The 24622-nt window shown below is 46.0% G+C and overlaps 1 protein-coding gene across 1 annotated transcript in view; it reads right to left on the bottom strand.

The window, feature by feature from the left end:
- The window catches only part of BLK (BLK proto-oncogene, Src family tyrosine kinase), a 33516-nt gene extending 12360 nt beyond the window's left edge, over positions 1-21156 (bottom strand). Inside the window, exons 1-6 of the mRNA XM_030489790.1 lie at positions 21077-21156; positions 13583-13682; positions 11422-11470; positions 5070-5163; positions 3944-4042; positions 2649-2752 (exon numbers count right to left, since the gene is read on the bottom strand). Of these exons, the coding sequence (XP_030345650.1) occupies positions 2649-2752; positions 3944-4042; positions 5070-5163; positions 11422-11470; positions 13583-13682; positions 21077-21156 (526 nt within the window). The remainder of the gene's footprint in view (positions 1-2648; positions 2753-3943; positions 4043-5069; positions 5164-11421; positions 11471-13582; positions 13683-21076) is intronic.
- Positions 21157-24622: the final 3466 nt, after the last annotated feature.

The following is a 24622-nucleotide window of genomic DNA, read 5'->3' on the forward strand; positions in this document are numbered from 1 at the left end:
TGGAAGGTTTTGTATGGGAAAGAACAACAGAAGATATAAAGGGTGAGATTCAGCTTTGCATCATACCTGGGGCTGACTCAGTCACCTAAACATGAGAGTCAGGTACTGCTTGAGGTGCTCTGGGACATCTGCATGGGGGTGGCAGATATGGTGCAAAACCACATCTCGTGGGGGAGCACCTGGAAACGACCTGGAGATGTTCATGTTTTGGCAACCAAATCAAGCCCCACTGGCTACGGTGGGAGCCCAGGCAATGGCTATATGTGAGGTGTCTACATGTTGGTGTCTGCACCTCAGACTGAGTCCCAGCACATGGGTCATCTCTTGCTCTTATAGGTCTCATCAGGGTCTTAACTCCTTCCCTACAGGAAACGCAGGGGCTCAGCTGGAGACAGTGGCTGAGCTGTGCAAGGTCCCTGCTGCGGGGAGCAGGGACGCAGCAGTCTTGCTGCAGGCCAGGACTTCGTGACTCGGCACAGCTGTGTGACTGTGTTCCTGCAGGTTTCAGAATGAGTATTACTTGAGGGGAAGATTTGTTTATTTCCAGTAGCTTCTCTCTGCCCATGATTTCACTGCTGGTCTGCTTCCCACACTGTCTTGACAAGGACCCATCTTCCCAGACGCTGAATGTGCCTTTCACGGCCTCTGAAAAGGATGGCTGAGAGAAAAGCCCCCAGGGTTGCAGAATTTGTGTGTCTTTAATCATTAGCAAAATGACACATTGCTTAGGATGGGTTATGAATAGGTGCTGCTGTTAGGCAGGGTGCAAAATGCATCCCACTGTGGCTGAGAAAAACCAATATGAGACAACCACCCTCCAGCGCATGCAGTTAGAGGGGATACTGCCCTTAGCTTAACTCCGTGCTCAGCCCTGGAGGTCAAATGTTGCTGGTGCAAAGTGAATGAAAATATAGGTCGTGGAGGAGGAAAACAGGAAGAACTTGGGGAGCTCGAAGGGCAGGCATTGCTCCGGATATCTCATGGTGGGTCATAGGATTTTTACATTAGTGTACTCAGCTTCATGGCACATTTGGAGAAGAGGGGCTTTGTCTTTTCCCCATTCTCTTTAGAAAGGAGGAAGCTGTGGTTAAGGCTGATCAAATGGTGTCACCATGGCCATTCAGGCAGTCTAAAGCACAGGGTATTCAGGTAGAAGCTAATCTCATAGAGTGATTCAGAGGATGAGGTGTTTGAAGCAATAACAGCCATATTTTAAGACAGAATGCGAAATATCAGAGAAGACAGAGGTAAGACTCACATTTCTGAGCAGAGGTGACCTCTGACCATTTGGGACTAACACCGGTCTTTCATGGAGTGGAACAGGCCACATCTGCTAATGCAGAGTATCACTTACCTCCAGCTAAGTCTGCTTCTAGACAGCAGAGACCAGGAACTGAAGATTGGGTCTAGCCTGGTTATTTCTCCTTGAATCTCCAGACTCCACCACCTCTGTCCAAGCCCTGTGTGATCCATCCACACTCCAGAGAACTGCAGGGAATGATTTCACCCTGTGTGTGCAGCTTGTGGCCAGCAGAAGTAGGGGACTATTGTCCTGCGCAAGTGTAGGGAATGGTCTGATCTCATTGATGGGTGGCCTCTAGAGATGCCACAAAGTCTAGGATCATGTGTGGACAGAGGGCCTCACTCCTTCACAGATCTTCAGATACAATGCACAAGTGTCTGCTGGGCTTATGCACAGCATGTATGTTACATTTAAGTTGTAAAAAACCTGTAAGATCATCAAGTTCAACTGTAAGACTAACACTGATGCCAACAAGGAGGGATGCTTTCCATGAGGATTTGCAGTTTTCAGAATTTTTAGGGAACATTCAGATCAGGAAACATTGAAGAGATTTGTTTCTAAGCATGGTGGTTGAGTCACCATCCCTACGGTTATTTAAAAGACATGTAGATGTGGCATTTAGGGACATGGCTTAGTGGTGGGCTTGGCAGTGCTTCATGCACTGGAGGGACAACCTAAACTAGCTTCCAGACTATCTTCAAGTTAACAGCACAGAACAAAGAAATTGCAATTACACAGTTAATTGTTATGGTTTATAACTATACCCACTGTCCAAGAGAAGTGACCACAATGCTCTCCTCTCCATCCTAATTGAGTCATGTCTTCATATGGAAGGAAAGTGGATGAATACCACCTTTTCTTCTCCAGTCAGTCTCCTTCCAAAAGTTTTGGTTTGCATCAATTCTCCCTGCTACAGACTATGAGGAAAAACATGTTTCCGTTGGGAGAACGTTCCACCAAAAGAGTTTTTCCAAAATTCTGCAAGCTTCTGCTGCAAACAGGAGAAAAGCTTCTTCAAGAGTGCATGAAAGAATCTCTGTTTGCCAAAAAAAGTACCATTTCCTCAGTCTTTCCTGCTTATTTGTGCTCCTGCATCTCTGCCACAACCTGTGGTGGCAAGAGCCACCCTTACCACAGCCTGAACTACACACAGGAGTAGCACCATGAGCAAATCTTTGCCCTCCAAATTCCCAGCTCAATTCTACAGCCCTCCTGAGCCTTGCAAGTGCTGTTCTGCTGAGCCAGATCCAAGAACCACTGACACAGCTGAACTCACAGCTCAGGTCTGAAGGGTTTTCCCAGCTGTGGCAATAAAGAGGAGTTACCCTTGCTCTGCAGATCTCACCTTTGCTGGTTTCACTCTCTCGGACTAGGAAAGAGCCGACTTTGTTACCAGAAGACAACAGCAGCCGTTCAGCATCTTTTCTGCTCAGAGCTTTAAAATACCACCTGGGAGACAGAAAAGGCAAAATCGTTGCTTGAAAAAATCTTAATAAAATTCTTTCCAGTTACTTTTTTTTTTACCATTACATTCTGAAACTGAGGGTTATTTATATCAGCAAATAGTTTTTTATCTGCTGGAAAGTGGCAGCAATAGACTGTTTTCAGTAGATTAATGCCAGATTTGGGTGACTTTGGGGTTGTTTCATAGCCTAGCAATTCAGCCAGAGCAGAGAGTAGATTGTACATGCAGTACCTTGTACATGAGAGTAGTGCAAGCTCAGCCAGAACACAGCTCTGAGGCGCACAGGGACCCACAGATCACCTGAGAAATGGGTGAGCCCTGAGCCGTGCCCAGATAGGCTGTGTGTAAAGCAGATACATGGGCTGCAAGCTGAGCATAGGGTGCCCACAGACATTTAAATATACCCATTGGGTACAAAGAACATTTATGTCCCAACCACATTTCTGTGTGCGGCTAGATATTTGCTGAATTCGATGACGGTTGGGTCCCTCTAAGAGGAGCTTGCAAGTGGAACTGATCATTTTTAGCTGAATGTCACAGAGGAGAATTTCATGGAAACAATTTCTTCTGCTGCTTGTATTATAGGCATAATAAGACCTTTTGGCTCCAGTCTTTCTTACCATCTTCTTTGCAGGAAGCCAAACATGCAGGCTGCATCTGGGCTAGTGAAACAAACAGCACCAGGCTGTAGGTCTGGGCACTGGCACTTAGTTGTCTGCCCTGTTAAACTGTAGGTGTGGTCCCTGGCATATCCAAGACCTGGATCAAAGCACCCGCTCCCAAGGGATTCCCAATACATGCAGACATGCTCTTGGAGGCTGAGGAAGTTTAACACTATGAGTGTGGGTACACTGTCCAATGGGACCAGAGGATGTTCCCTGGCACTGCTAATTTGCTAGTGCAAATATAACCTTTATGTTCTCCCCCCAAACCCTTGTTTTCCACGGTGGGTGCAATCTTTGCCCACTTCTCCATAGTGACCTCACTTCCCTCCTACCCTACACCCATATGGTGCTTAAAACTTCCCCTGAACTGAACAGCATTGTTGGGGATGATGAAAGACATCTTGCCATCCAGCCCAGCAATGTCATCTTCCTGACGTCAAGGAAAGCTGTTTCCATAGCTTGCTGGGAGACAGGCATCAGTGTTCACCATTCACAAGCTTTTGCACTTACTTTTCCTCTTCTAAACTGTCCACTTGTGCGACGAAGTTACTGGGGATGTAGCCTTTCCTCCCACTGCTGAGAGATTTTGCCAGCCACCAGTCCCCTTCACTGCAAAGCAAGCAGGAGAAAAAGCCTGAGTGCCCAGAGGAGGTTTCATGACAAGCTAACGCTGTGGTGGCAGTGTAGTTTATGGGGTTTCGAGCACTACAAAGACTAGGGCTCCTTAGTCCACTCTACAGGTGCCTCTCAATTTCCTATGACTACCACCAAGTTGAAGGCTGTTGGTCTCTCAGGGACTTCTGGAGGTGACAGACTCTTTCTGTGAATGCAGAGGAAGCAATGAGCGACCACAAATCCAAACTTCTGCTATGTGCCCCACGTGAGAAGAGAGAAATCTGGGTCATCATGGGGTTATTTTGTCTCTTGCATAGGGGGTCCTTCTTTTTGCTCCTTCCTTTTTCTGCTGGATACCCCACTGCTTTGCTCTCCCATTGCTGGCTCAGCCATCAGCTGTGACCAAACAGCATCCCCATGCAGCAGGCTCTTCATCTTCCTGCCCCATGGGTCCCATCCCACTGCATCTGTTTGAGAATTGTCCTCTCTGGAGGCCATCTCACAGAGCAGTCAAGGATGGAGCAGCCCTACAGGGTGTGTTGATTGGGACACCCAACCCCGCCTCTGCCTTGTTATGGTCCAGCCGGATGGACTGTCAGCCTCCTTTCTCATTTGAGAAGCTGAAATGAAACCACATACCTTTATGGCTCGATTCTGTCCTTCCCTCTGACTACACCCAACCCACATCCTTTGCAAAAGCACGATCAGCACAAAATATGAAACAGGAGCTAGCTTATGGTTGTAATTTATGCTACTTCTGTGCCCATGGGCACCAGCAGTGAAGAAGGTCCCACAGTATCCAGACAGAGACAATGCCCAACCCCGAAGTATCTGTAACCCATGGAAGTGTCACCTTCTTACCTTACAGAGAGAAGAGGTACACATATTCACGCTCTGGAGCAAAGACAGGATACATGCTCAGCTCTGGTGAACTGCAAACTGATGTCTGACCCCAAGGTACCCCCTTCCCCAGCATCTCCATGCTCATGTTTGAACCTCCCTCTTGCAGTAGGTCACTTACTTGGAGAGGACTTGGAGTTTCTCCCCCTTGACCAGCTGCAGGTCACGGTCACTTGAGGCAGGAAAATCGTACAGTGCAATCACAATCAGGTTATCTGTAAGAAGCAGAGCACCACTGAACCCACCACTATTGAATTCCCTGACAGAAGGGTGATGCACACCCTGTTGGTATGACAGGGCATTTCATACACACACCCCCCTCCAGGAGCTGTCCCCCAAAAGCCAAGCTTTCCACCAACCCACCTTTCCTCCCAACTGCAGGCTCTGCTCAGGGACTAACACTGATTCACCAAAGTGTTTCCAGTGCATGTGTTTTTAAAGAACTCCAGACACCCCTATCCACACAACCTGGTGTGTCAACAAGAGAAAAAGGTTTTTGTGGAATAAGAAGGGTCATAAATAACCTGTCAGTGTTTGGCTTGAGTTTTACATGGCGGTAAATGAAAACTGCTGTAGTAACATTTCCCAGAGTGGCTCTGGGATTTGACTCAAAAAGATGAGGCTTTCTTGATTGAAAAAGGTATAAAGTCATCTCAGTTTCTGTTATTTGAGCCCATTGCTAGGATTTAACTCTCCCTCCAGCTGCTCTAGTCTCTGCCTGTATCTTGCCATCCCTTTACATCCCTTGCAGATGTGCCACCACATTTTAAGTCACCCTGCTGCTTTTGACCTGGCAGCTCTACAGCATGTGGCTGTCCTGCTCAGCTGAAATTCCCACAGGGGTGGTGGATGCTCCAGGATCCCCTGCCCTCTTCCTAGCCCCAATGCACTTGAGATGCTCCAGACCACAAAACCAGTGCTCTGTGTCTCCCATTTCACTTGCAACCCACTTGGTCCGAGGCTGTGAGCAAGTCTGCATCCCCATCCCCTGCCCTACCACGTTGCTTTTACTCCAGCCATGTTGGGCGATGGTAAATTCTGGCATGGCAAAATGGACTTTCTCTCTCTGGTGCACATGAACTGTACTGTGTGTGGCAAAATTGCTGCCTGGTACATGCAAACCCACGCCAGAGCAGATCTCTGTGGGCTGGAGCTGCATCACTACATTTGCATGCCCGGGTTGTGCCAGTGCTGCTCTCGGAGAGGTTGTGCAACCGTTCACATGTGCTCTGTGCTCGCAGCTACTGAAGCAGAAATGAGCAGCTATTTTTGGGTAGATCAGACTTTATAAAGAGGATCGGCACACGCACATGAACACAAAAATCAAACAAGACCACAATGGTGAAAAAGAAGAAGGGGAAAAAGAAGGAGAAGACAAAGGAGAAAAAGGAGAAAAGAAAAAGAGAAAAAAAAAATAAAGAAGAAGAAGAAAAGAAAAGGAAAAGAAGAAAAAAGAAAAAGAAAAAGAGGAAAAAAGAAAAAGAAAAAGAGAAAAAGATAAAGAAAAGAAGAAAAAGAAAAGAAAAAGAAAAGACGAAAAAAGAAAAAGAAAAAGAAAAAATAAAAGAAAAAGAAAATGAAAAATAAAAAGAGGAAAAAAAAAGTGTCCTGGGTTCAGCTATAGCAGTCATTTTTCTCCTTCTTAGCAGCTGGTGCAATGCTGTGTTTTTGACTTTCAGCCTGGGAACAATGCTGAAAAGAAAAAAGAGAAAGAGGAAAAAGAAAAAATAAAAAAATGAAAAAATAAAAATAAAATAAAAAATAAAAAATAAAAATAAAAATATAAATAAAAATATAAATAAAAATATAAATATGAAGAAATAGAAAAAGAAAAAGAAAAAGAGAAAAGAAAAAGAAAAAAGAAAAGAGAAAGAAAGAAAAAGATTAAAAAAAGAAAAAGAAAAGGGAAAGAAAAAAGAAAAAATAGAAGATAAGAAAAGGAGGCCATTTGCTGCAGAAAGGTTTTAGCTTGTACAGAGCCTAATTAATGCAGTGAGAGCGATGAATTATTAACATTTTTCAAAACAGACTGTCAAGCCACAGTCTCTGTGTGACCTTTTCAAATAAAGCCACCAGCAAGAGCGCCAGACTGGCCCTTTGTCATCGCAAGATAACATGTCTCTGGGGCAGCTTGGGTTTTGTGTCTGTGCGAGGCCTGGCTGCTGCTCCATTGGCGATTTGTTTGAGAGGGGGAGGAGAAAGGGTCAGTGTGGGAGGAAATGTAGCTTTGTAAACCAAAGCCCTCAGCGGTTCCCTTTGGGCTTGTGAGGAGGAACTTGGAGATCCTTGAGAGGTTTCAGCAGAGCCTCACTCTCTCCTATGTACGGGGAAAAGGATGATCAGTCACAGGGGACAATGCTTTGAAGTCTTAAAATAGCTTGCACAGTTAGGGGCTTCCCCTTAAGGGATCTCAGAGTGTTTGACGCTAGCAATGGACCCAAACTCTCGTTGCCTCCTTGAGAAAGTTGTTATCACACAGCTTCTCTGACATGAAAGGTTTTTGGACATGTGCCTTCTGCAAAGTGTCCACAACAAACACGCTCATCCACATGCACTGTCCTGCTCCTCTTGAAAGTAAACTAATGCAGTGGTCACACTTCTGCTTTGAAAAATAGAAGCAAATGTGTAAATATCTTCAAGCACAGAATGGCTGTGTATTCCAAGAAATAAAATGAAAACCGTAGTTTTGATCTTGAAGCAACTGACAAAAGTACAAATAAACAAAACAAGAAACAAAAAGAGAGAAAGAAAAAGAGCAAATACAGTAAGCACAAAAATGTTTTATATGTTGAAAACACACTATGATCACCTCTTATCCCCTTCTCAAAATAACATGCTGAGAAACACTGCACACTTAAGTGAGCCAGAAGAAAAGCTCTCTCTGCTCAAGCCAGCAAGACTTGCCGTCTCATGATGAAAGTAACTCTTCCTGTCTCTGTCACCCTGCTAAGAAACAGCATCGATAATACTTTCTTGGCCTATTTGATCAAGTTAGGTCATGAGTGACTCTATAGCAGAGAAGCTGTCAGGGCTGTGGGGAGTGACTGCTTTGCAGATAATGCTAGCAGCCCAGAGACTTTGATTGCGAGCCAAATACCTCTTGGCTCAGAGCTGCTGTCAGGAAAGTTAGATACCAGCTCAGTTTGCATAGGCTGAGTGCCAGTTTGATGGCTTAATAGAAATGATTCATCCAGTCTTCTGCCCCGTCATGAATGGAAGGTCTTTCAACCGTCTCATGGCTACAGAGCAGGCTGAGATTGTGCTTGGGTTCCCCAAAGGACCATCAGCTGGTTTAAAGCCACACTATGATGGTTATAGGGTAAATGAGAACTCTCAGGATGTGTTGGCCAGCTGAGTGCACTGAGCTGTGAGGGTCAGCTTTCCATTTCAGCATGGCATGGGCTGGTTCACCAAGGTAAATGTGTGCTAGAAAAAGATGCCTTCAAAACCCACAGCTGCTGGGGGCACAATGGCCTCACTGCTGCTATCACCAAGAGGAACACCATTAGATCCTGTTGGTGGAGATGCAGAACTGGGCTGGAACTGTTGCATCTCCCAGCTGGTCCACAAGCCCAGGGATGAGAGCATGGGAGATGTCTCCTGGGACATCCAGACTTGCACTGCAAAAGTCCTTTCTGCCAGAGTTCTTTCAGCCTTGTGTTTTGACACAGTGAATGTTTTTGCAGAAAATTTCTGGTTTTGTTGTAAAATCATTGAATCCCAGAATCTCAGAATCCCAGGTTGGAAGGGACCTCAAGGATCACCCGCTCCAACCTTTCTCGGCAAAGCATGACCTAGACAAGATGTCCCAGCACCCTGTCCAGCCGAATCTTAACAGTGCTCAATGCTGGGGAGTACACCACTTCCCTGGAGTAGATTATTCCAATAGGTGATTGTATCAGACCTAAACTCATAACATTTTTATTAGAAAATCTGAACAGTTTGGGCAATTCCTTCTTACTTCCTTCCCCCTCTTTCTTTTGATTGGAAGTGCTATTTTTTTATGAACTTCCATTTCTAATTGATAAGTGAGCCTTTTCAGTATAAACAAACCCCTTTTTTTCCCAATTAAGCTCAAAGCCACATTTCTGACAGCATTCCTTTCAAAATCAAATCCGTATTGAAGGAACAGCAATAGAAATGACTGAGCTTCAATGATAATCTTGAGATGCCTCAAAAGACCTCAATTTCAAGCGCACGCTAAGCTCCCACTCCCTGAAAATCAATCCTATCCATATTAAGGTTTGCTAAAATCAAGAGAAGAGTTAGAATTTGCAGTTCTTCGATTAGAAGAAATGACCTTGCAGAGAGACCGATTCTTTGCGCAGTCGCAGCTTATTATAATGCCTGAGGACAAGCACCCAAAACAACCAGCTCCCTCTGTCAATAGCACTGAAATCCAGCTGTGAGCAGCTGGCAGGGCAAGGGCAGGCGTTATTCTACCTATCTGCTATGCCTTATCTACCCAATGCAAATGAACAGCATCAGCTGTAGTGATGGAGCTGTTTGTGTTCAGGGACCACCATCATGGGCCAGGACTTCACCGTAGTGGGGGCTTTAGAGGTGCAGAATTAAACATAACTTTTGACTCCATAATGATCTAGAACTGACTGTAAAGACATCACGAGCGCTTAGGGAACTGTGTTAAAATGAAAGAGAGACTCATGAGATGGAAGAATCCACCCCAAGTGGAAAGTGGATTGGCTGCCAACACTGCAGCTGAGTCCAGAGCTTGACACTCCTTGCCTGCCTTTGTGTTACTTCCATTAATATAAATAATGTCAGGAGGAATTAGGCTTTTGTTAGCCTAATATAAAATAAATAAATGATTTCTGAGACAGTGGTGTGAAAACTTGAAACTGTGAAACGATCTGCATGACACTGAGATCAGAGAAGAAAAATCAAAATGCCCAGAATGCAAAAAGAAAAAAAAGCAACAAACAACAAAACAAAACAAGAAAAAAAAAAAGGTTTTATTTTATATTCTGTGCCACACTTCCATAGTCAATATTTTTGCCTGATTGAATTTGAATTGCTCCCACAAAATATAATTCAGCTCTTTGATTTTTTTGTATGATTGAATTGCCTGGGGTTTTGTGCTTTTTCACTTGTATTTCTTTGATTTCTTTCTTTCTTTAGAATATGTCAGATATCTCAAATATCTTGCATGGTTCCTATCAGCCCACTTTGCCACAGAGGACAGAATCAGATATAGCAAGCATCGTTTCTGTAAACTCAGGCACTGGTAGAGAAAAATAAGAAGTGCCTCAGACTGTTGGTGTGAATATTGCTCCAAAACCAGAACTGAACCTTACAAACCAAAATATTTTTGGGAGCTGAAAATGGCTAACATGGTGCTTAATGCGTTTTATAGCATCTTTCCACTTCTGCCTTCTGTCATGAAGCAGAAGTAAAAGCCGCCTTCTGTTGTGCTTCTCACCAGAGTGAGAAGGTTGATAAAAACCCAGTGAAAAACTGGCAGTGCCTGCTCAGCTGTGGAGGCAGGAGAGCACGGCAGCTTAGGAACGTGTCATTGTGCCATGAAAACAGTTTTGCAAAAGAAAGCATGGTTTCTGAAAAAAGATGGAACTCCCATGGAAATGCACCCTGATTCACATGGTTGAGGAGCTACACCTCCTGGAAATTTGGTCCCATAACAAATGTCAATTCTGAAGAGCATTTTGACTTTGCAGGAGTTCCTCTGTCTGCCCCATGGCAGAGCCCCTCTATCATCATCCTTTACTCATGCCCTGTCTCCCCTAATCCTACATTTTTGCTGCATAAGGAACTTTAGTGTGTTGCTAACTGCTTTCTTCCAAGCTTCCTCTATTTTTTGCCATCTTCTAATTCTTTCTCTCTCTGTCCTTAATCTGCAAAATGTCTTTAACAGAAACATATATAAGTTTCTGTTGGAGGCTGGGCAGAAGTAGCAGAGGGTTTCCTGCTAAAAAACAATCATCTACCAAACACTATCTGCGACCTGCAGATAATTGCAGAGGTAAATGAAGCCAACAAACAGTCTCCAAGCAGGGGCTCTGCTCATCCTTATTTTGTGCTCTTCCCTTTCTTCTTGTTCTCTTTGTAGTCTCTCTGGGCTCTCTGATGCCTGCTATTTCCTCTGAAATTTTCAGCTGGCTGGATATAGCATCCACATGTTGTCATGCTGCAGACGGCAGCAGACAGAGAAATCTCATGCAGTTGATGTCTCAGATCTCACTTTGCTCAACCAGTGAAGGAATGCTTTTCCCTCTTAATTTCTTTGACGAACAGGGGAAACTGGCAGCTACAGTCAGTGATGTAAACTGAATCTTCCAAAGCACACTAATAAACTCCCTGCCCGGCAATGCTAAAGATACAGAAACCACACGCCTGAGACATGACAGCTTGTTCTCAAGACCTACTGCTGGGGGACCACCACCTTGCAAACCCCCACGGGAAGGCAAAGAAAACAGTAACAGAGCCAAGAGTCTTACCTTGTACAGAGGCTTGGTTTAGATGAGGGATGCTGATAAATTGTCTGCCCTTAGGTAGAAATAGAAAGAAAAAAAGAAGACATTTATTACTTCTATGTGTTTGCAGGAAGACCTGCTCTTTTCTTCGCAGATGAGTGGGAGTCTAGTCCAGAGCCCTCTGTAGTCAGTCAACGGCTCCTGCTCCTGGCTGTGTATGTGTTGTGATGGCTTTAGCATATTTTGCCACGACATGGTCATAGATGTCTTAACTGTCAGCTTGAATAACCTTGGCTTCCTTCTAAATAAAATAATAAATCTGCTACTCACTCATTTGGATCCTGGTCTATCTAACTCTTTTTCCCTCATGCCAGATTTTGGATCAATGGGAGATGAGACTTAAATGATCTTGTTGAAAAATGAAAATTGCAATATTATTTGAAGCAGAAAACCGGGGATATTCTTTGCCAGAATTGTCCCAGGGATCGTGGAATATCCTTTGCTCAGGGATATGTTCAAAAAATGGAGGCAGTGACCATACTGGCAAATTAAACAGAAGCTAGGTACTGCAACTCATCTAGGCACACCTTTAAAATGCTGATATGGTCCTTAGTCTGGCTTGGCCCAGACCCTGAGAGTGGCCAGTTGGCCATAGACCACTCCAATCAACAGCTGGGATGCAACTACCTTGTTTTGTGGGCTAAGAGTTTTATATTGTGGAAATGGCTTGTTGGGCTGTGTTGGTCTCTCTACTCACCCTCAAACGCCAGTCCTGTGATCAGTCCAAGGCACAGGACCTAGTGACTAGAGTGGGTGTTTGACCACTAACAGTATTTTTATACATGCGCAAAAGGAGTGAACTACAGATGCTGAATTAGAAACATCTAGTGTTTCCTGTCCACACCACCGTTGGACCCCTACTTAGCAGCAGTACAGGGTGGGAGAGCTGCTCACCCACTGCCCTTTCTAATTTAACTGAAAGAAATATGGACTTCCCCTGACACGTGAGAGCTTAGCGCCTGTGGCAAAACACATGAGTGTCAGAAGGTGATCGATGATACTGTATTTACACTGAGAGCAGCTCCTATCTCCAGTGAGCTGGAGAGAAGGAAACAAAGGAAAAGAACATCTTCTTGCTCAATCTGACATCTGCTGTCATGAAAACTGGACTTCACAACCATGGGAGGACTCAGAAATTAAACTAAAGGAGTGAAAAACATCTCCACCTGCTATCAAAAGAAATTATAGGCAATTCCTCCCCCTCTCAAAGGTCAAGACCCAACAAGGTTTTTGCATGACACTTGCACCTAGCGTTTCTCTTGTGCTGGCTGCTGGATGCAGTGCTGACAAGGGCAATTAAGAACAACTTAATGTCTCTGTACAGCAACAGACATAGCTACGGTGATTTCCATAGTTTAAACAAGGTGTTTGTCATTTGAAGTCTCCTAAATACTGACCTAGTGTCTTCCTGATCTGTGTCCATGCAAGCAAAGGCCACATGAATTCAAAGGGAGCAGCAGATCCTCAGCATTCCTGATTCTCAGCCCATCCCAACACAGATTAGCTGTAGAACCTCTTTAGAGAACCCGCTGTACCCCCTGATGTTGAAGTTTCCATTGCGGTTTGCAGCTTTGACTCTTAGCCTGCATCTGACCCACCTTTGTGCCATTTGCAAGTCAGCAACATCAGCTTGGGTTGCAGAGTGCTGAGGGCAGCAACCCTGTCTGAAAAATATGAGGCTTAACTTGGAGGACTTGTGTCCAAGAGATGCAGGACACACACTGCACCTTCTCTCCCTGTTTCCTCCCCTGCACTCCAGTCCAGCCCACACAAATAGTTGTGCCAGGTTCAACAGGACATACCCTTTCAGACCACCACCATCCCTAGCCTACACAGACAACTCATGGCCACAGCACGAGAAAATGGCATGCTTTTTGACAGAATAAAAACCCAGAGCGAAAAAGGCTTGATTGAATAGTTCACCCCATATTAAGAAGCTCTTAGTGGGGAGCCAGGCATAAAGATCTGTTTTCTGCCCTTTGGACAACGTTTCACAATTGGTGACCAAATTTTAGGACGTAGAAATACTCAAGTTCCTGCTGGCACACACAGGTACTGCGTGCATCACTCCAGACACTAACTGAACCTGTGGAGGATCAAAAAGGACACAAAACTGCAGGCTTACCTTGGGTGGGGCAGAAGGTTTACTTTTGCTTTTGGGGTTGCTTCCAGAAGCATGTTTCTCATTGGACATCAACTGATTTTTGCTCCCAAGCAGCCCCATCCTGGAAGGAAGACCAGAAATTGCTTTTCAATGAGACTGCTCTAGGGAAAGTGGCAGGCACTAAGGGGTAAAACTATATTCTCATTCATGAAGAACAAGCTGGAGAAGATGAGAGTTCAGGGAAATGGGGCAGTGGAGAGAAGAGTCTACAGTCCTCCTACTACCTTGGACCTTGCATTCGTGTTCCTGCACAATTCTGGTGTTTCACAGTTTGCAGATGAAGCTCAGGCAGACACTATAGGTCACCAGGAAAAAATGGGCACAAACAACTGCTTTGGGAATGTCCTCTCTCCAATGCAGAGATCTCCAGCTGGCATTGAGCAGACTTGCTCCAGAGCCGAGTGATGACACATGCAGGCACTGCTGGAGGGTCCAGGAAGGGATGCTGGAGATCCTGGGGAAACTTGCAGCCCAGAAATGTAATTTCAGCCCTGGTCAATAATTCTAACATAATGCTTGGTCTGGGTAGTCAAGATAGCCAAACCATGGCAAACTCAGCCTGCTCAGCCCCCTGAAAAAGCAGGGAGCAGTTGAAGCCAGCGCTACTGAAGTGCCATGAGTATATGAGGTATCTACACCATCCAGCACCAAAGTCTGCCCCAGACCCTTCTTTGAACCAAAGGCATTGAAAGGTGTGGGCTACATGTCCAAAGCCTGAGTACTCGTAGCTGAACAAAGACACGTTGACACTTGCTCTTTCCAAATTACCTGAAGGTCTGTGATGAACATGGAGGATATGGGACTGGAGGTCCAGAGACCAACCTGGTTAGTCAGTTCCCCCAAATGTCGGTCTGGCACTGTGTGGGAATAGTCAGACTCCAACAGATGTGTTCAAAAAAACTTCCAGCAAACGAGACTTGTGGGAAAAAATATTCCAATAAAAGCAACTTTTTTTTTCTTTCTAGCACATATCTAATATTTCAAAAATTGGGACTCTGAAATGAGGTTTTTATATATATATTTTAAAGTGTATTTTTTTGAAATATATTCTCCTTTCTGCCTCATTTTTACTTTTACTGACAAAGTGAGCAAAATGGAAGGAATTGATGAAATATTTCAGGATACCCCAGTACACATTCTTCCCACCCCCAGTAGAAAGGTTTTCAGTATCCAGACTTCTCTGAGGTTTTCTTTGACCTGAGTTTACAGATAGCCCATCCGTATATACCCAGGACTCAGCACCACTCTGGGCACTAACAGTTCCCCACTAAACTTCAGTGGGGAAGTTTCCTCCACTGAATCAGCCACAGCATTTCCTCCAGCAAGTTCATTTTAGTTTGGCAGCTTCCCTTCCAGGTTGAAACCAGGGTTTGCTTTGCTTAGAAAACCTGGTTGTCACGCAATGGCATGTGATTTATTAAGTGAGCTTTTCATGCTCTTCCACTTGCAAATTGGTATAAGATATATTTGTGCCAGGATTTCTGATTCTGAATGGTGTTATTTGCCAGGATAGCGAGAGTATCTGGAGTTCCCTTTTCACCCAGGGAACTGAAAGGTATTGTTTTAAGTCAAGGCTGGATGATGGACAAGTTTTAGATTCCACTTATTATGAACCATGAAAGGCACAAAGTCTACCTACGTGTTGCACATCTATCTACAATTTTTGTTGGTATCTCACTGGAGCATCTTGGGGTCTTTGATATACTCTGCTCCCAAACGGGAGATAAAGATGTGGCAGTTGCTGTCTTTTCAGCAGTTTCAGGATATGAGATATAGCATGAGTCAGCAATATGTTTTGACCACTAGTGATGTCACCAGGTTGATCTTATGAGAGGAGTGATGGACCATCTGCATGATGGTGGATGCATATTTTGGGGCTTTGAATTGATCTCAGTGATAGCACTGGTGGGGCAGAATGGGAAAGGACATGGAGGAAAGTCAACTTCAGCAAGTCCCATCAGGGGCCTGTGGCCATCCCAACTCTTCTGACAGGGCTTGAGAGGACTGGGGTCCATGCCCTAACCTGAGCATCTCATAGAATCATAGAATGGTTTGGGTTGGAAAGGACCTTAGGATCATCTAGTTCCAATCCCCCTGCCAACTTCCACTAAACCAGGTTGCTCCAAGCCCTGTCCAGCCTGGCCTTCAACACTGCCAGGGATGGAGCATTCACAACTTCCTTGGGCAACCTGTTCCAGGGCCTCACCACTCTCCCCACAGTGCTCCTGCGTCCAGAGGGACATTCCAACCCTTTCTGCACCATGCTGAGACTGGAAACACCTCTCTGCATGCTTGCACAAACTGAGCTTTCACCGCACATGCTTGTGTCTAAGACGCATCCGTGCAAAGCGGCACAGAAACGTGAAAGACACGTCCCAGCACGGGTGGGAAATGGAACCAGTGAAAAGCCTCCCACAGAGGCCACTTGTTCCCACCCACACACACAAGTTGTTAGCACAGCTCTGGGTATTCACAGTCCCTATGAAATCCTCTGGTCACACTCTCCAGGATGCCTCTGCAGCCTTTGGCAGCCAATGCGACCATCCTTCATGCCGGCAGCTAGTTTACAAACTCCCAAAATAGTGCTGCAGAAAAATATTGGCAGATGTGGAGAATTGCTGCTGAGCTCCCAGACCACAGCTGATGGAGCTTTCTTTTTTCTTTTAAAGTAATCTTTTTCTTCCAAAAAAAAGGTGACCGAGTTGAACATGTGTTGCTGAGTTGAATGTACGTGGCTGAGTTGAACGTATGTGGCTGAGTTGAACACATGTTGTTCCACAGTGTTTCTACTTCTGATTAATGTTTTTCAAAACTAGCTTCACAATAAAAAAAAAAGAGAAAGCTGATAGTAGTTCTCCCAGCTTTTTTTGTTTTCTTTTTTCCAGTGGAAAAGAGCACTGAGGAAAAAAAAGTAACTCAGAAAAGCATGAAAATTTCCTTTTGCGAACATACAGTTTTTCATATCTAAAAATGTTGGTTTATATGTAACATCTGAGAGTGGGGAAACTTATTTTCTCGACTTTACTCAAGTTCAAAAAAAAAATCAAAACAGAACAAAAAAGATTTAAGGCAACACAAAATTTTTCCATATGTTTAAAATGTATTAGCAAAAGTTACAGAATCACAGAATTGTTAGGGTTAGGCAGGGTCAGCTAGAGCAGGTTACCCAGGAACACGCCCAGGTGGGATTTAAATGTCTCCAAGGAGGGAGAATCCACAACCTCCCTGCGCAGCCTGTTCCAGTGCTCTGCTACCCTCAGCGTAAAGAAGTCCTTCCTCATGTTGAGGTGAAACTTCTTGTGTTTTAGTTTGTGGCCATTTTAGTTTATGGCCATTAAGTTTGGAGTAAAAGTATTTTATGCAGAAGTCTTCCTGGGAGAGTCAAGCAAGCCTTTGCTGAAGAAGTCAATAGGCACCGGAACAGTGAGCTCTGTGTATCATCCAGCTCTGCATGTGTGCGGGACAGACACGCATGTCACAGGAACACGGATGCTTGCATAGGACCTCTAACACATGCTGTGTGCCCCATGTTGCAGGATGACAGCATGTAATTTCAGTAACCTTCAGAAGGGCAGTTTGAGGTGACATTTCAGCTAGTGAGAGCTGGATGCAGGTACAGATGTTCCCACAGCAACGGGCCAAGGGGAGGTCTTCTGCAGATCCCACCACAAGGACCTGCTCCAGCAACACTTCCCCTGGCATTTGTATAGAAGAGGATATGATTAAATGTCCTATTATACACCCACCTTCAAAGAGGGTTGGAGAACATACCCTGCAGGAGCAACCCATCAGGCTTAACTTGGAGCTCTAGGGGGCCAAGGTCCAGTAGAGGCAGATACAAGTCTTTGTTGACCACAAGGTTTGGAGACCTGCCTTGCCCCTGTTTGGCGTGTTTTGAGTGTCCAGGGCGGCCTAGACCAACAGGGCAGTGTTGGACCTGCTGAATGCACTTACTCCTTTTGTTGCAGCAGATCAGAGGGTAGGGTGGAGGTACTTGGGCTAAGCCAAGTGCCGCAAGCATTTGCCATCTCATCTTTACAGTAAACAGCCCTGCACCATGGGCACACCAACTACTGCGGTTAGCTGGTTTCCACTACCAGAGCAAGAGAGCTCAAAAGTTGTTTCTGATGTGAGTGCAGCAGCGTCTTCTGCAAGAGAGACATGGATGACATGGACAAACAGCCTTGGGATTGCATGGGTGGGTGCGGGGGAAAAACAAGACAGAACTTAGCAGAAAAGCAGAAGTCTCAGCTCATCATTTGCCTCACCCCCATGAAACTGTGCCATGGAAAAATAGGTTAAGACCCAAGCAAGCCAATAGTGTTTCACTGTGAGGACAGCTCCAAAAAACCCCCCAAGCCCAGTGAAATCACTAAATGAGCCCCCTTTCCATTCAGATTTTAGGGTGAATCCAACAAAGCATTTTCATAGTTCACCAAGATTAGATGTCTCACTTCATTTTAAAACTTCAGAATGTCTTTTTTTTTAAGAAAACACATCTTAGAAGGAAATGACATGAAAAACCCTAAAGCAAATACTTTGAAAATGCAGATATAGCCAATTATGAAGAGTCTTAAATGCTGAATTTTAATCCACAAATCCGCCCCCCTCCAGAAAAAATTGCTGAAATCAACTCACTTTGGATACAATAATGTAAGTATTCGTGATTTGCATTTCTGCATCAGCAAGGAGCAAACAAATTCAATAGAAAAAAAATCCCCCAGTTCTAGGCACATCCCAGATGTATTTAATTCGCTTTTTCCTCAACAAAATAGCTTTTCAATACATTTCCTGGCCTGGTACCTTTGGATTACTTTGCAAGACACAGAAGAGGAGAATTACTGAAGATCTTGGAGAGATCAACTCCTTAAATAGGAATGAAGATTTGCTACCAAAGCATTTTCTATTGCGGCTGTTTCTACTTTTGCTGGGTTTTGGTCAAGTTCTTTTAAATCTTTTTAATGTTTAGCAGCTTTGTTGCTAGAAGGTGGTTAGAAGACAGCTAAAACAAGTGTGCTGTTCCATAAACAGCACTAACCATGCAGAAGGTCTTTTGCAGAGGCTACAGCCACCATCCTCTAGAACACAGTGGCCAAAGTCTTGCTGAGGACCTCTTCCTTCAAGCAAGAGAGCAGCAAGACGTCCTGTGACAGTGCACACAGCACTGGTCTGCAGCTAACATCAGGGGGGCTTTCATAGCTAAAAGATGCTGCTCAGTAGGACCAGGTTGTGTGAAGAGCAATTATAGCAATGCAGAAATTCCCTGTGAAGAGCTGGAGAACCCAGAGCAAGAAGTGTCATGGTTTTTGCTGAGGAGTGAAGCAGATGTCTGCCTCGCATGTTGCATCCTTGATGGAGAAAGGGGAATATGCTACCGGCAATGTTCAGATCCCATCCAGTCTTGGTCCTTGTTGGATAAATATACCAAGTTGTATTTGTGCTTGCATTGAGGCCTCATTAAAACACTGTAGCCTGTCTAAATTGTCATTGAGGGAGCATAAAGGACAACCCCCAGTATCACCCAGGCTCCTCACCTAGTGATGGTGAGGTGCTAATGTCAGTGCTGTCCTGCTGCAGACTTGAGCACAGCCAGTGCGGTCAAATTGGTCTTGGCAATGTCTGTCCTCTGCCAGCCAAAGGCAGATGGAGAACAAATCCACCCCTCCTCCTCGGTAGGGGGTACACATTGCAGAAGTGAGATTGGAGCCAATTGGCTTTTTTTGGGATCTCTTCCTGCAACCCTAACCAGCTTGCCATTTCTGCCCTGAATCTACCACCTTTCTTAGTCCATGTTTTTCAGGTGAACCTGGCCCAAGCAAACAAACCAAGCAGAACATCTGGCTCTTTCAGGACTTTCTAAGGAGCTGGGACACCCCATGGGAGAAGGCTGTGTGTGAGGCTGGGCAGTGGGAGCACAGAGATTTCCAAGACCCCAAGTATAAGCAGATCCAAAAAGTTTCTTGACAAGGGGAAAAAAGGAAGAAAAGGTAGTAAAAGCTTCTTGCTCTCTCCAGAAGTAGAATACAGCTGCCTGTTGCCAGAGTGGTCATTCACTAATCAAAACATCTGTCTGGAGGAAAAATGGCTGCTTACATTGAGCATTGAGCCCTGCTGGAACCTGGCAGATGCTCTGCTGAGCTGCAAGAAGCTGTGGGCCAGGAAGCAGAACAAGGGCTTGGGGTCATTGAGGGGCAAAAAGCAGGAGGACAGGCTGCTTATCCCACCTCCCTTAAACATGCTTCCCTCATGAGCTCACCCCAGGTGATGCATCAGCCTGGTGCGATGTCAGCTGGGGATGGTTCTCAGGGAGGTGAGATGCACTGGGAGGGAGGGGAAAGGAGCAGGATGGGGTCAAGAGAAGCAGGCACATCTATTTGTGTACCTGGAGCATCTCTGAGGTTCTTCAGGTGTGAGAGGTTTTATCACAAAACTGCATCGATGAACAGAGATTTCTGCGGTGGCTGGAATTTCAACCCAAATTTGAACTCAAACCTACCTGCTGTCAAACGTGGCAGTGTGGGCCACACATGGATGGGCTATGGGTGAATTGGAGCACAGTAGGGAGAAATGCCCTCTGCAGGCCACCCCTACGTGGTATCTAAGTCCTATGGAAGTGGGCACAGGCCATGTTCGCTTGGCCAGAATCCCTGATGCTCTGTTTCATAGTGCTTTAATGTCTCTGTAGGGGTGTGGGAAGGTCTTGGCCCCCACAGCCCTGGGAATGTTGAGAAGGTGGATGGGATGTTCCTCCACATGTTTACACATTTCCGCCCCTGGGAAAGACCCTTACTGGAGGCCTGTACCCCAGAGGCTGCCTTTTCCTAACAAGAGGACATAATTTCATTGGACCCTTTAGCTATGTCCCAAAAGGAGCAGTGAAGCTGGCAGCAGGCTGGTGCTCAGGCACTCGGTGCTGTCAGAGACCCTGTCCTTGGGCCAGGTCTCAGAGGGAATGATGCTCCCTCCCACCATTCTCAGATGGGGCAAACGGCTGTAGGGAATGACGGACGTCTCCAATTCTCCACCTGAACACTTCTAAATGCATGTCAGAAATAGTGCTGGATGCCAGAGCACTTCCCCTACTCATCACAGCTGTGTCCAGCTCCAGCCAGCCTTCCCCACACATATACTGTCTCTTCCCCCAAGGCCCTGGGGGGATAGGGGAAAATGGGGGTACCAGGGTGTGCACGCCTGGCACTCATTTGTCTTCCTCTCCGTTTGCAGTAAACCAAGGGAACAGCATCCTTGGAAACCACCCCTTGGGGCTGGATCTTAGCAGCCACTGGGTAGTGCCCCCATCATCTCTCTACCACACAGATCTTAGGGAAAAGAAACAGGGCAGGGGGGCATCACGTGAAGGAGGGATGGAAGAGAGGAAGAGGACAGAGAAAAACCTGCTGGGCTTCTCCCTACCCTCAGGGGAATGTGGATCTGGGTGGGATGTTCCCTACTTGCCTGCTTCCTACGCAGCTGCTCCGGGAGACACGATCCGAGGATGGACGAGCCACCGGTCCGACCCATGACAGATGCTCCATGGGGCTGAGGGCCCTTCCAGTATTTCTCAATTAGAGACCTCTGGCTCCCACCACGTCCACACCATGCATGGGACTGACAGCTTTGAAAGTTACGCCCCCCGATTGCAGGAGCAGCCTGATTTTGCAAATGCCTTTAATGGGCTTTCTTTTTTTAATCAGGTCTTTGTGTCAGAACTGGCTCTTTTCTCCCCTCCAAGGATTCCTTGCTCTATTTTGAATATAAAACTGGTCATCCGGGAGGGGGTGGGAATTGCGTTTCCCAGACAATCTGGCCAATGAAAATAGCAGTGAGGAAGGCGAGAAACCCAAAGAGCATCCAGACACAAAACCCAGCAAAACCCACAAGCTATTAACAGCTCTCATTAAAAACAGCTACAGTGACTGTGAATAGATTGTATTTCCACTATGCAAACCACCAAATTTTAGGAAGCAGCTGAACAAACTGGCTTTGCAATGCTCCTTCCTTTCTCTGATTAGAGAAAGACCCTTTCCAGATGAAACACATCTCGTTCCAGTGAGCCCCAACCCTCTATGAACCTACTCAACCATAGCAGCGTGGTCTAACGAATGAAGACGTAGACAGGGACTTGTGGGTGACTCTGAGGAAGTGACTTTCTCACTCTGCCTCAGTGTGTTCAATAGGGAGGCTGAAATGCCTCTGTCTTAGGAGATGAATGTTGTAAAAGTAGGATTTGATTCTACAGACTCCTGAGGCTTCCCATATTCTGCATAAAGAGCTGGCTTCTCTCGGGTGTTTTCGATGTATTTCCTTCAGCTGTTGCACAGACGAGGCCCCAAAAAAACACTGTGTAAACCTCTGTGGGTAACTGTATGACATCATTTTTGCATTATATGTGGCAGCAGGAGGGAAGGGACGCTTGGTCCCAGCCAGCTCGAGGCTGGAGTGACCTCACGTAGTTTGCACTGAGAAGGACAAACACAAGCTGTCATCTGCCGAGTGTGATGCACAACCTAAAGGTCGCCTGCACACTGGTCATGTTTACAGGAAGAAAGGCTTTGCAGAGCACATGTAAGCTGAGGTCAAGGCAGAGGACCATTACCAGCCACAAGACCCAAGGACAAGATGAGGCTGGCTGAGGACACGATGCTGTGTGAGATGGGAGCTCCAGGATGCATGTGCCTAGTGCCCCAGCACTGCTCGTGGGGCCGTGAAGTGCCCTCCCTGGTAAACCCCTACCATACACGTGGCATGGAGATCAGCCTTGGCTCTGCAACTGTTCTGTGCTCCTGGCAAAGGGAGGAAACCTCATCGAGGACTGCAAGGCTGACTGGGCCATAAGCAGGGGTCTGCAAGTGCTCAGGGGTCACACCATGCCTCTTACCCTACAAGGTCAGCACAGAGTGACTCTGAAGACAACCAGGACAGACATCCACCCCATCACCCCTCAAGCAGGTGAGCCACAGAGTCAGACCTGCTGTTTGCATACCAAAGACATACAGAAATGAGGAAGCCCTTGAAGATTCATCAAACTTGCATTTTACCTGCTCAACTCTCTTCCAGCTAAGGGCAGGGGAGAGACATGGAGGTGGTCAAGTTGGGTTGGGGAAGGAGAGGTTAGCTGAGCACTTTGAGCTTTAGAGCAGCAGATCGTCCTTTGGTGAAGAGCACATCTGAGGTACCTGACCTCTAAGTGAGCTTCACTTCCTATTTCTATGAAAAGGGAAGTTGCTTTTTTAGAAAGCTGCTTGTCATCCACTGCTAAGGTAGAAGGAGGAGCTACCGCAAGGTGCAGCAAAGGCTTAGAAGTAAGCTAGTAGCTGCCAAGACATCTTGGGAAACAAGGCGATAAAGGCTCCAGACAGAAACCTGCTTCTGATTTGAGACATGTTCCCAATGCTAACAGTGGGGAAACACAGCAGCTGCAGCCGAGCTGCTGCAAAGACCCTTCCAGCTACAGCCACAACAAGAAGTAAAAATAAAAAGGATTAGCTATGGTGTGGTTTGCCTATTGCAGCCCAGGGAGGATTTCTGGTATCTAAGATATAGTGGCTGTGCCCCTGCATGTCAGTTGGGGCAAAAATATTCATGTTTGTGACTCCTCTATTTCCTTCAGGCTGGACACCTCATGGCTATAGTATGAGACTCAGAGCCAAGAAGCCGAGGCTGAGAGTGCCCTTATGCAATTTGCTTACTCATAGATCATGAAGCGACAGCCTAGGGATGTCCTTTGAGAGCAGCTGGAAGGAGGCCACTGAGAAAGCATGTGAAAAAGGGCACTAAAAAGAAAGTCTCTCATGTGCATCTCCTGGGTCACTCCAGATGCGCTCCATCTGCCCCCACTTCCCCATCCTGAAAGCGCAGGCTGTAATCTCACCCAGAGAGTAGGGTCTGTCTGGTAGTGGTTTCCAACTTGCTTTCATATGTCAGTCTTCAGATGTTCTCCAGTATCTTTGCAGGCCTCTACACGAGTGTGCAATCCTGAGGCTGGCTTGTCTCTGCTATCTTTTTCAGTTCTCTACAAGACATTCATGAAGATCTGAGGTCCAGCCCATGTTGCAAATGCCCGAGGGCTCTTAGGCTTGCGTGTAAGAAAGACTTCTAGGACCCACCACTCAACAGGATGTAGAAAGGGACCAGAAAATGCGGAAGCCTCCATCTGGATGACCCACAGCCCACTAGGATGACCTCACAGCCAGACACCTACACTGGTATCCCACTGCATAGCCTCCTTCCATCTAGGAAAGTCCAGCCTGACTGCTCAAGTTGCACTGCCTGCCTGTTGGGTCTCTGTTTTCCAAAAGATAGGCTGTCCCTTTTCCCCTGATTGACTATCTTAAACACATTACCATGTTTGGGGTGACAGTCAGACACAGGCACGTTGTGTAGTCCCAGGTACCAAACCATCCCAAGTGCAGGGTGGTGATGGGCTCCTTTTTTCTTTCACTATTGTTATTTATTGTCCAATCCCATGGACTATCTTGAGGGACTGGGATGAAAATGCAGCAGTGGCTTTGGCTGATGGTAAGTGGGGGATATTCTGCTAGTAGGGACTGCAAAGAGATTTTGTCTGGCCCCAGTTAGGAAAAGTCTTTTTGGAGAGAGGAAGTGACTTTTTTTTTTCTTTTACTTCTCACAAATAAATAAGAGAACTAATGAGGAGAAATGAAAACAGTTTAAAACAGACACCTTTCTGGTGACCTCATGGAAGTACAAATTTCCACTGCCCAGAATCAGTGCAACTGCTTACAGAAAATAGCCACTGGAAAAGCATCTCGCACAGTTCTCTGCCCTGAGGCAGGATCAGCCCTCACAAAACCTTGCTGGAGGAGTGTGTGGCCCTTGCTCCCAAGAGTCTGACCGTGCTAGACATGACAGTGCTGATTATTCCGTCCTACCCAGACCAGTCCTCCCTGCCAGACTTCTTCTATACTGCTCACACCATACCTATTCTTGGCTACTTGCAGCAGCCAAGACCCTGCCTCAGTATTATTTCCCTTTTGATGC

Source organism: Strigops habroptila, chromosome 6 (assembly GCF_004027225.2).
Source record: "Strigops habroptila isolate Jane chromosome 6, bStrHab1.2.pri, whole genome shotgun sequence".
In the NCBI taxonomy this organism is placed as follows: Eukaryota; Metazoa; Chordata; class Aves; order Psittaciformes; family Psittacidae; genus Strigops; species Strigops habroptila.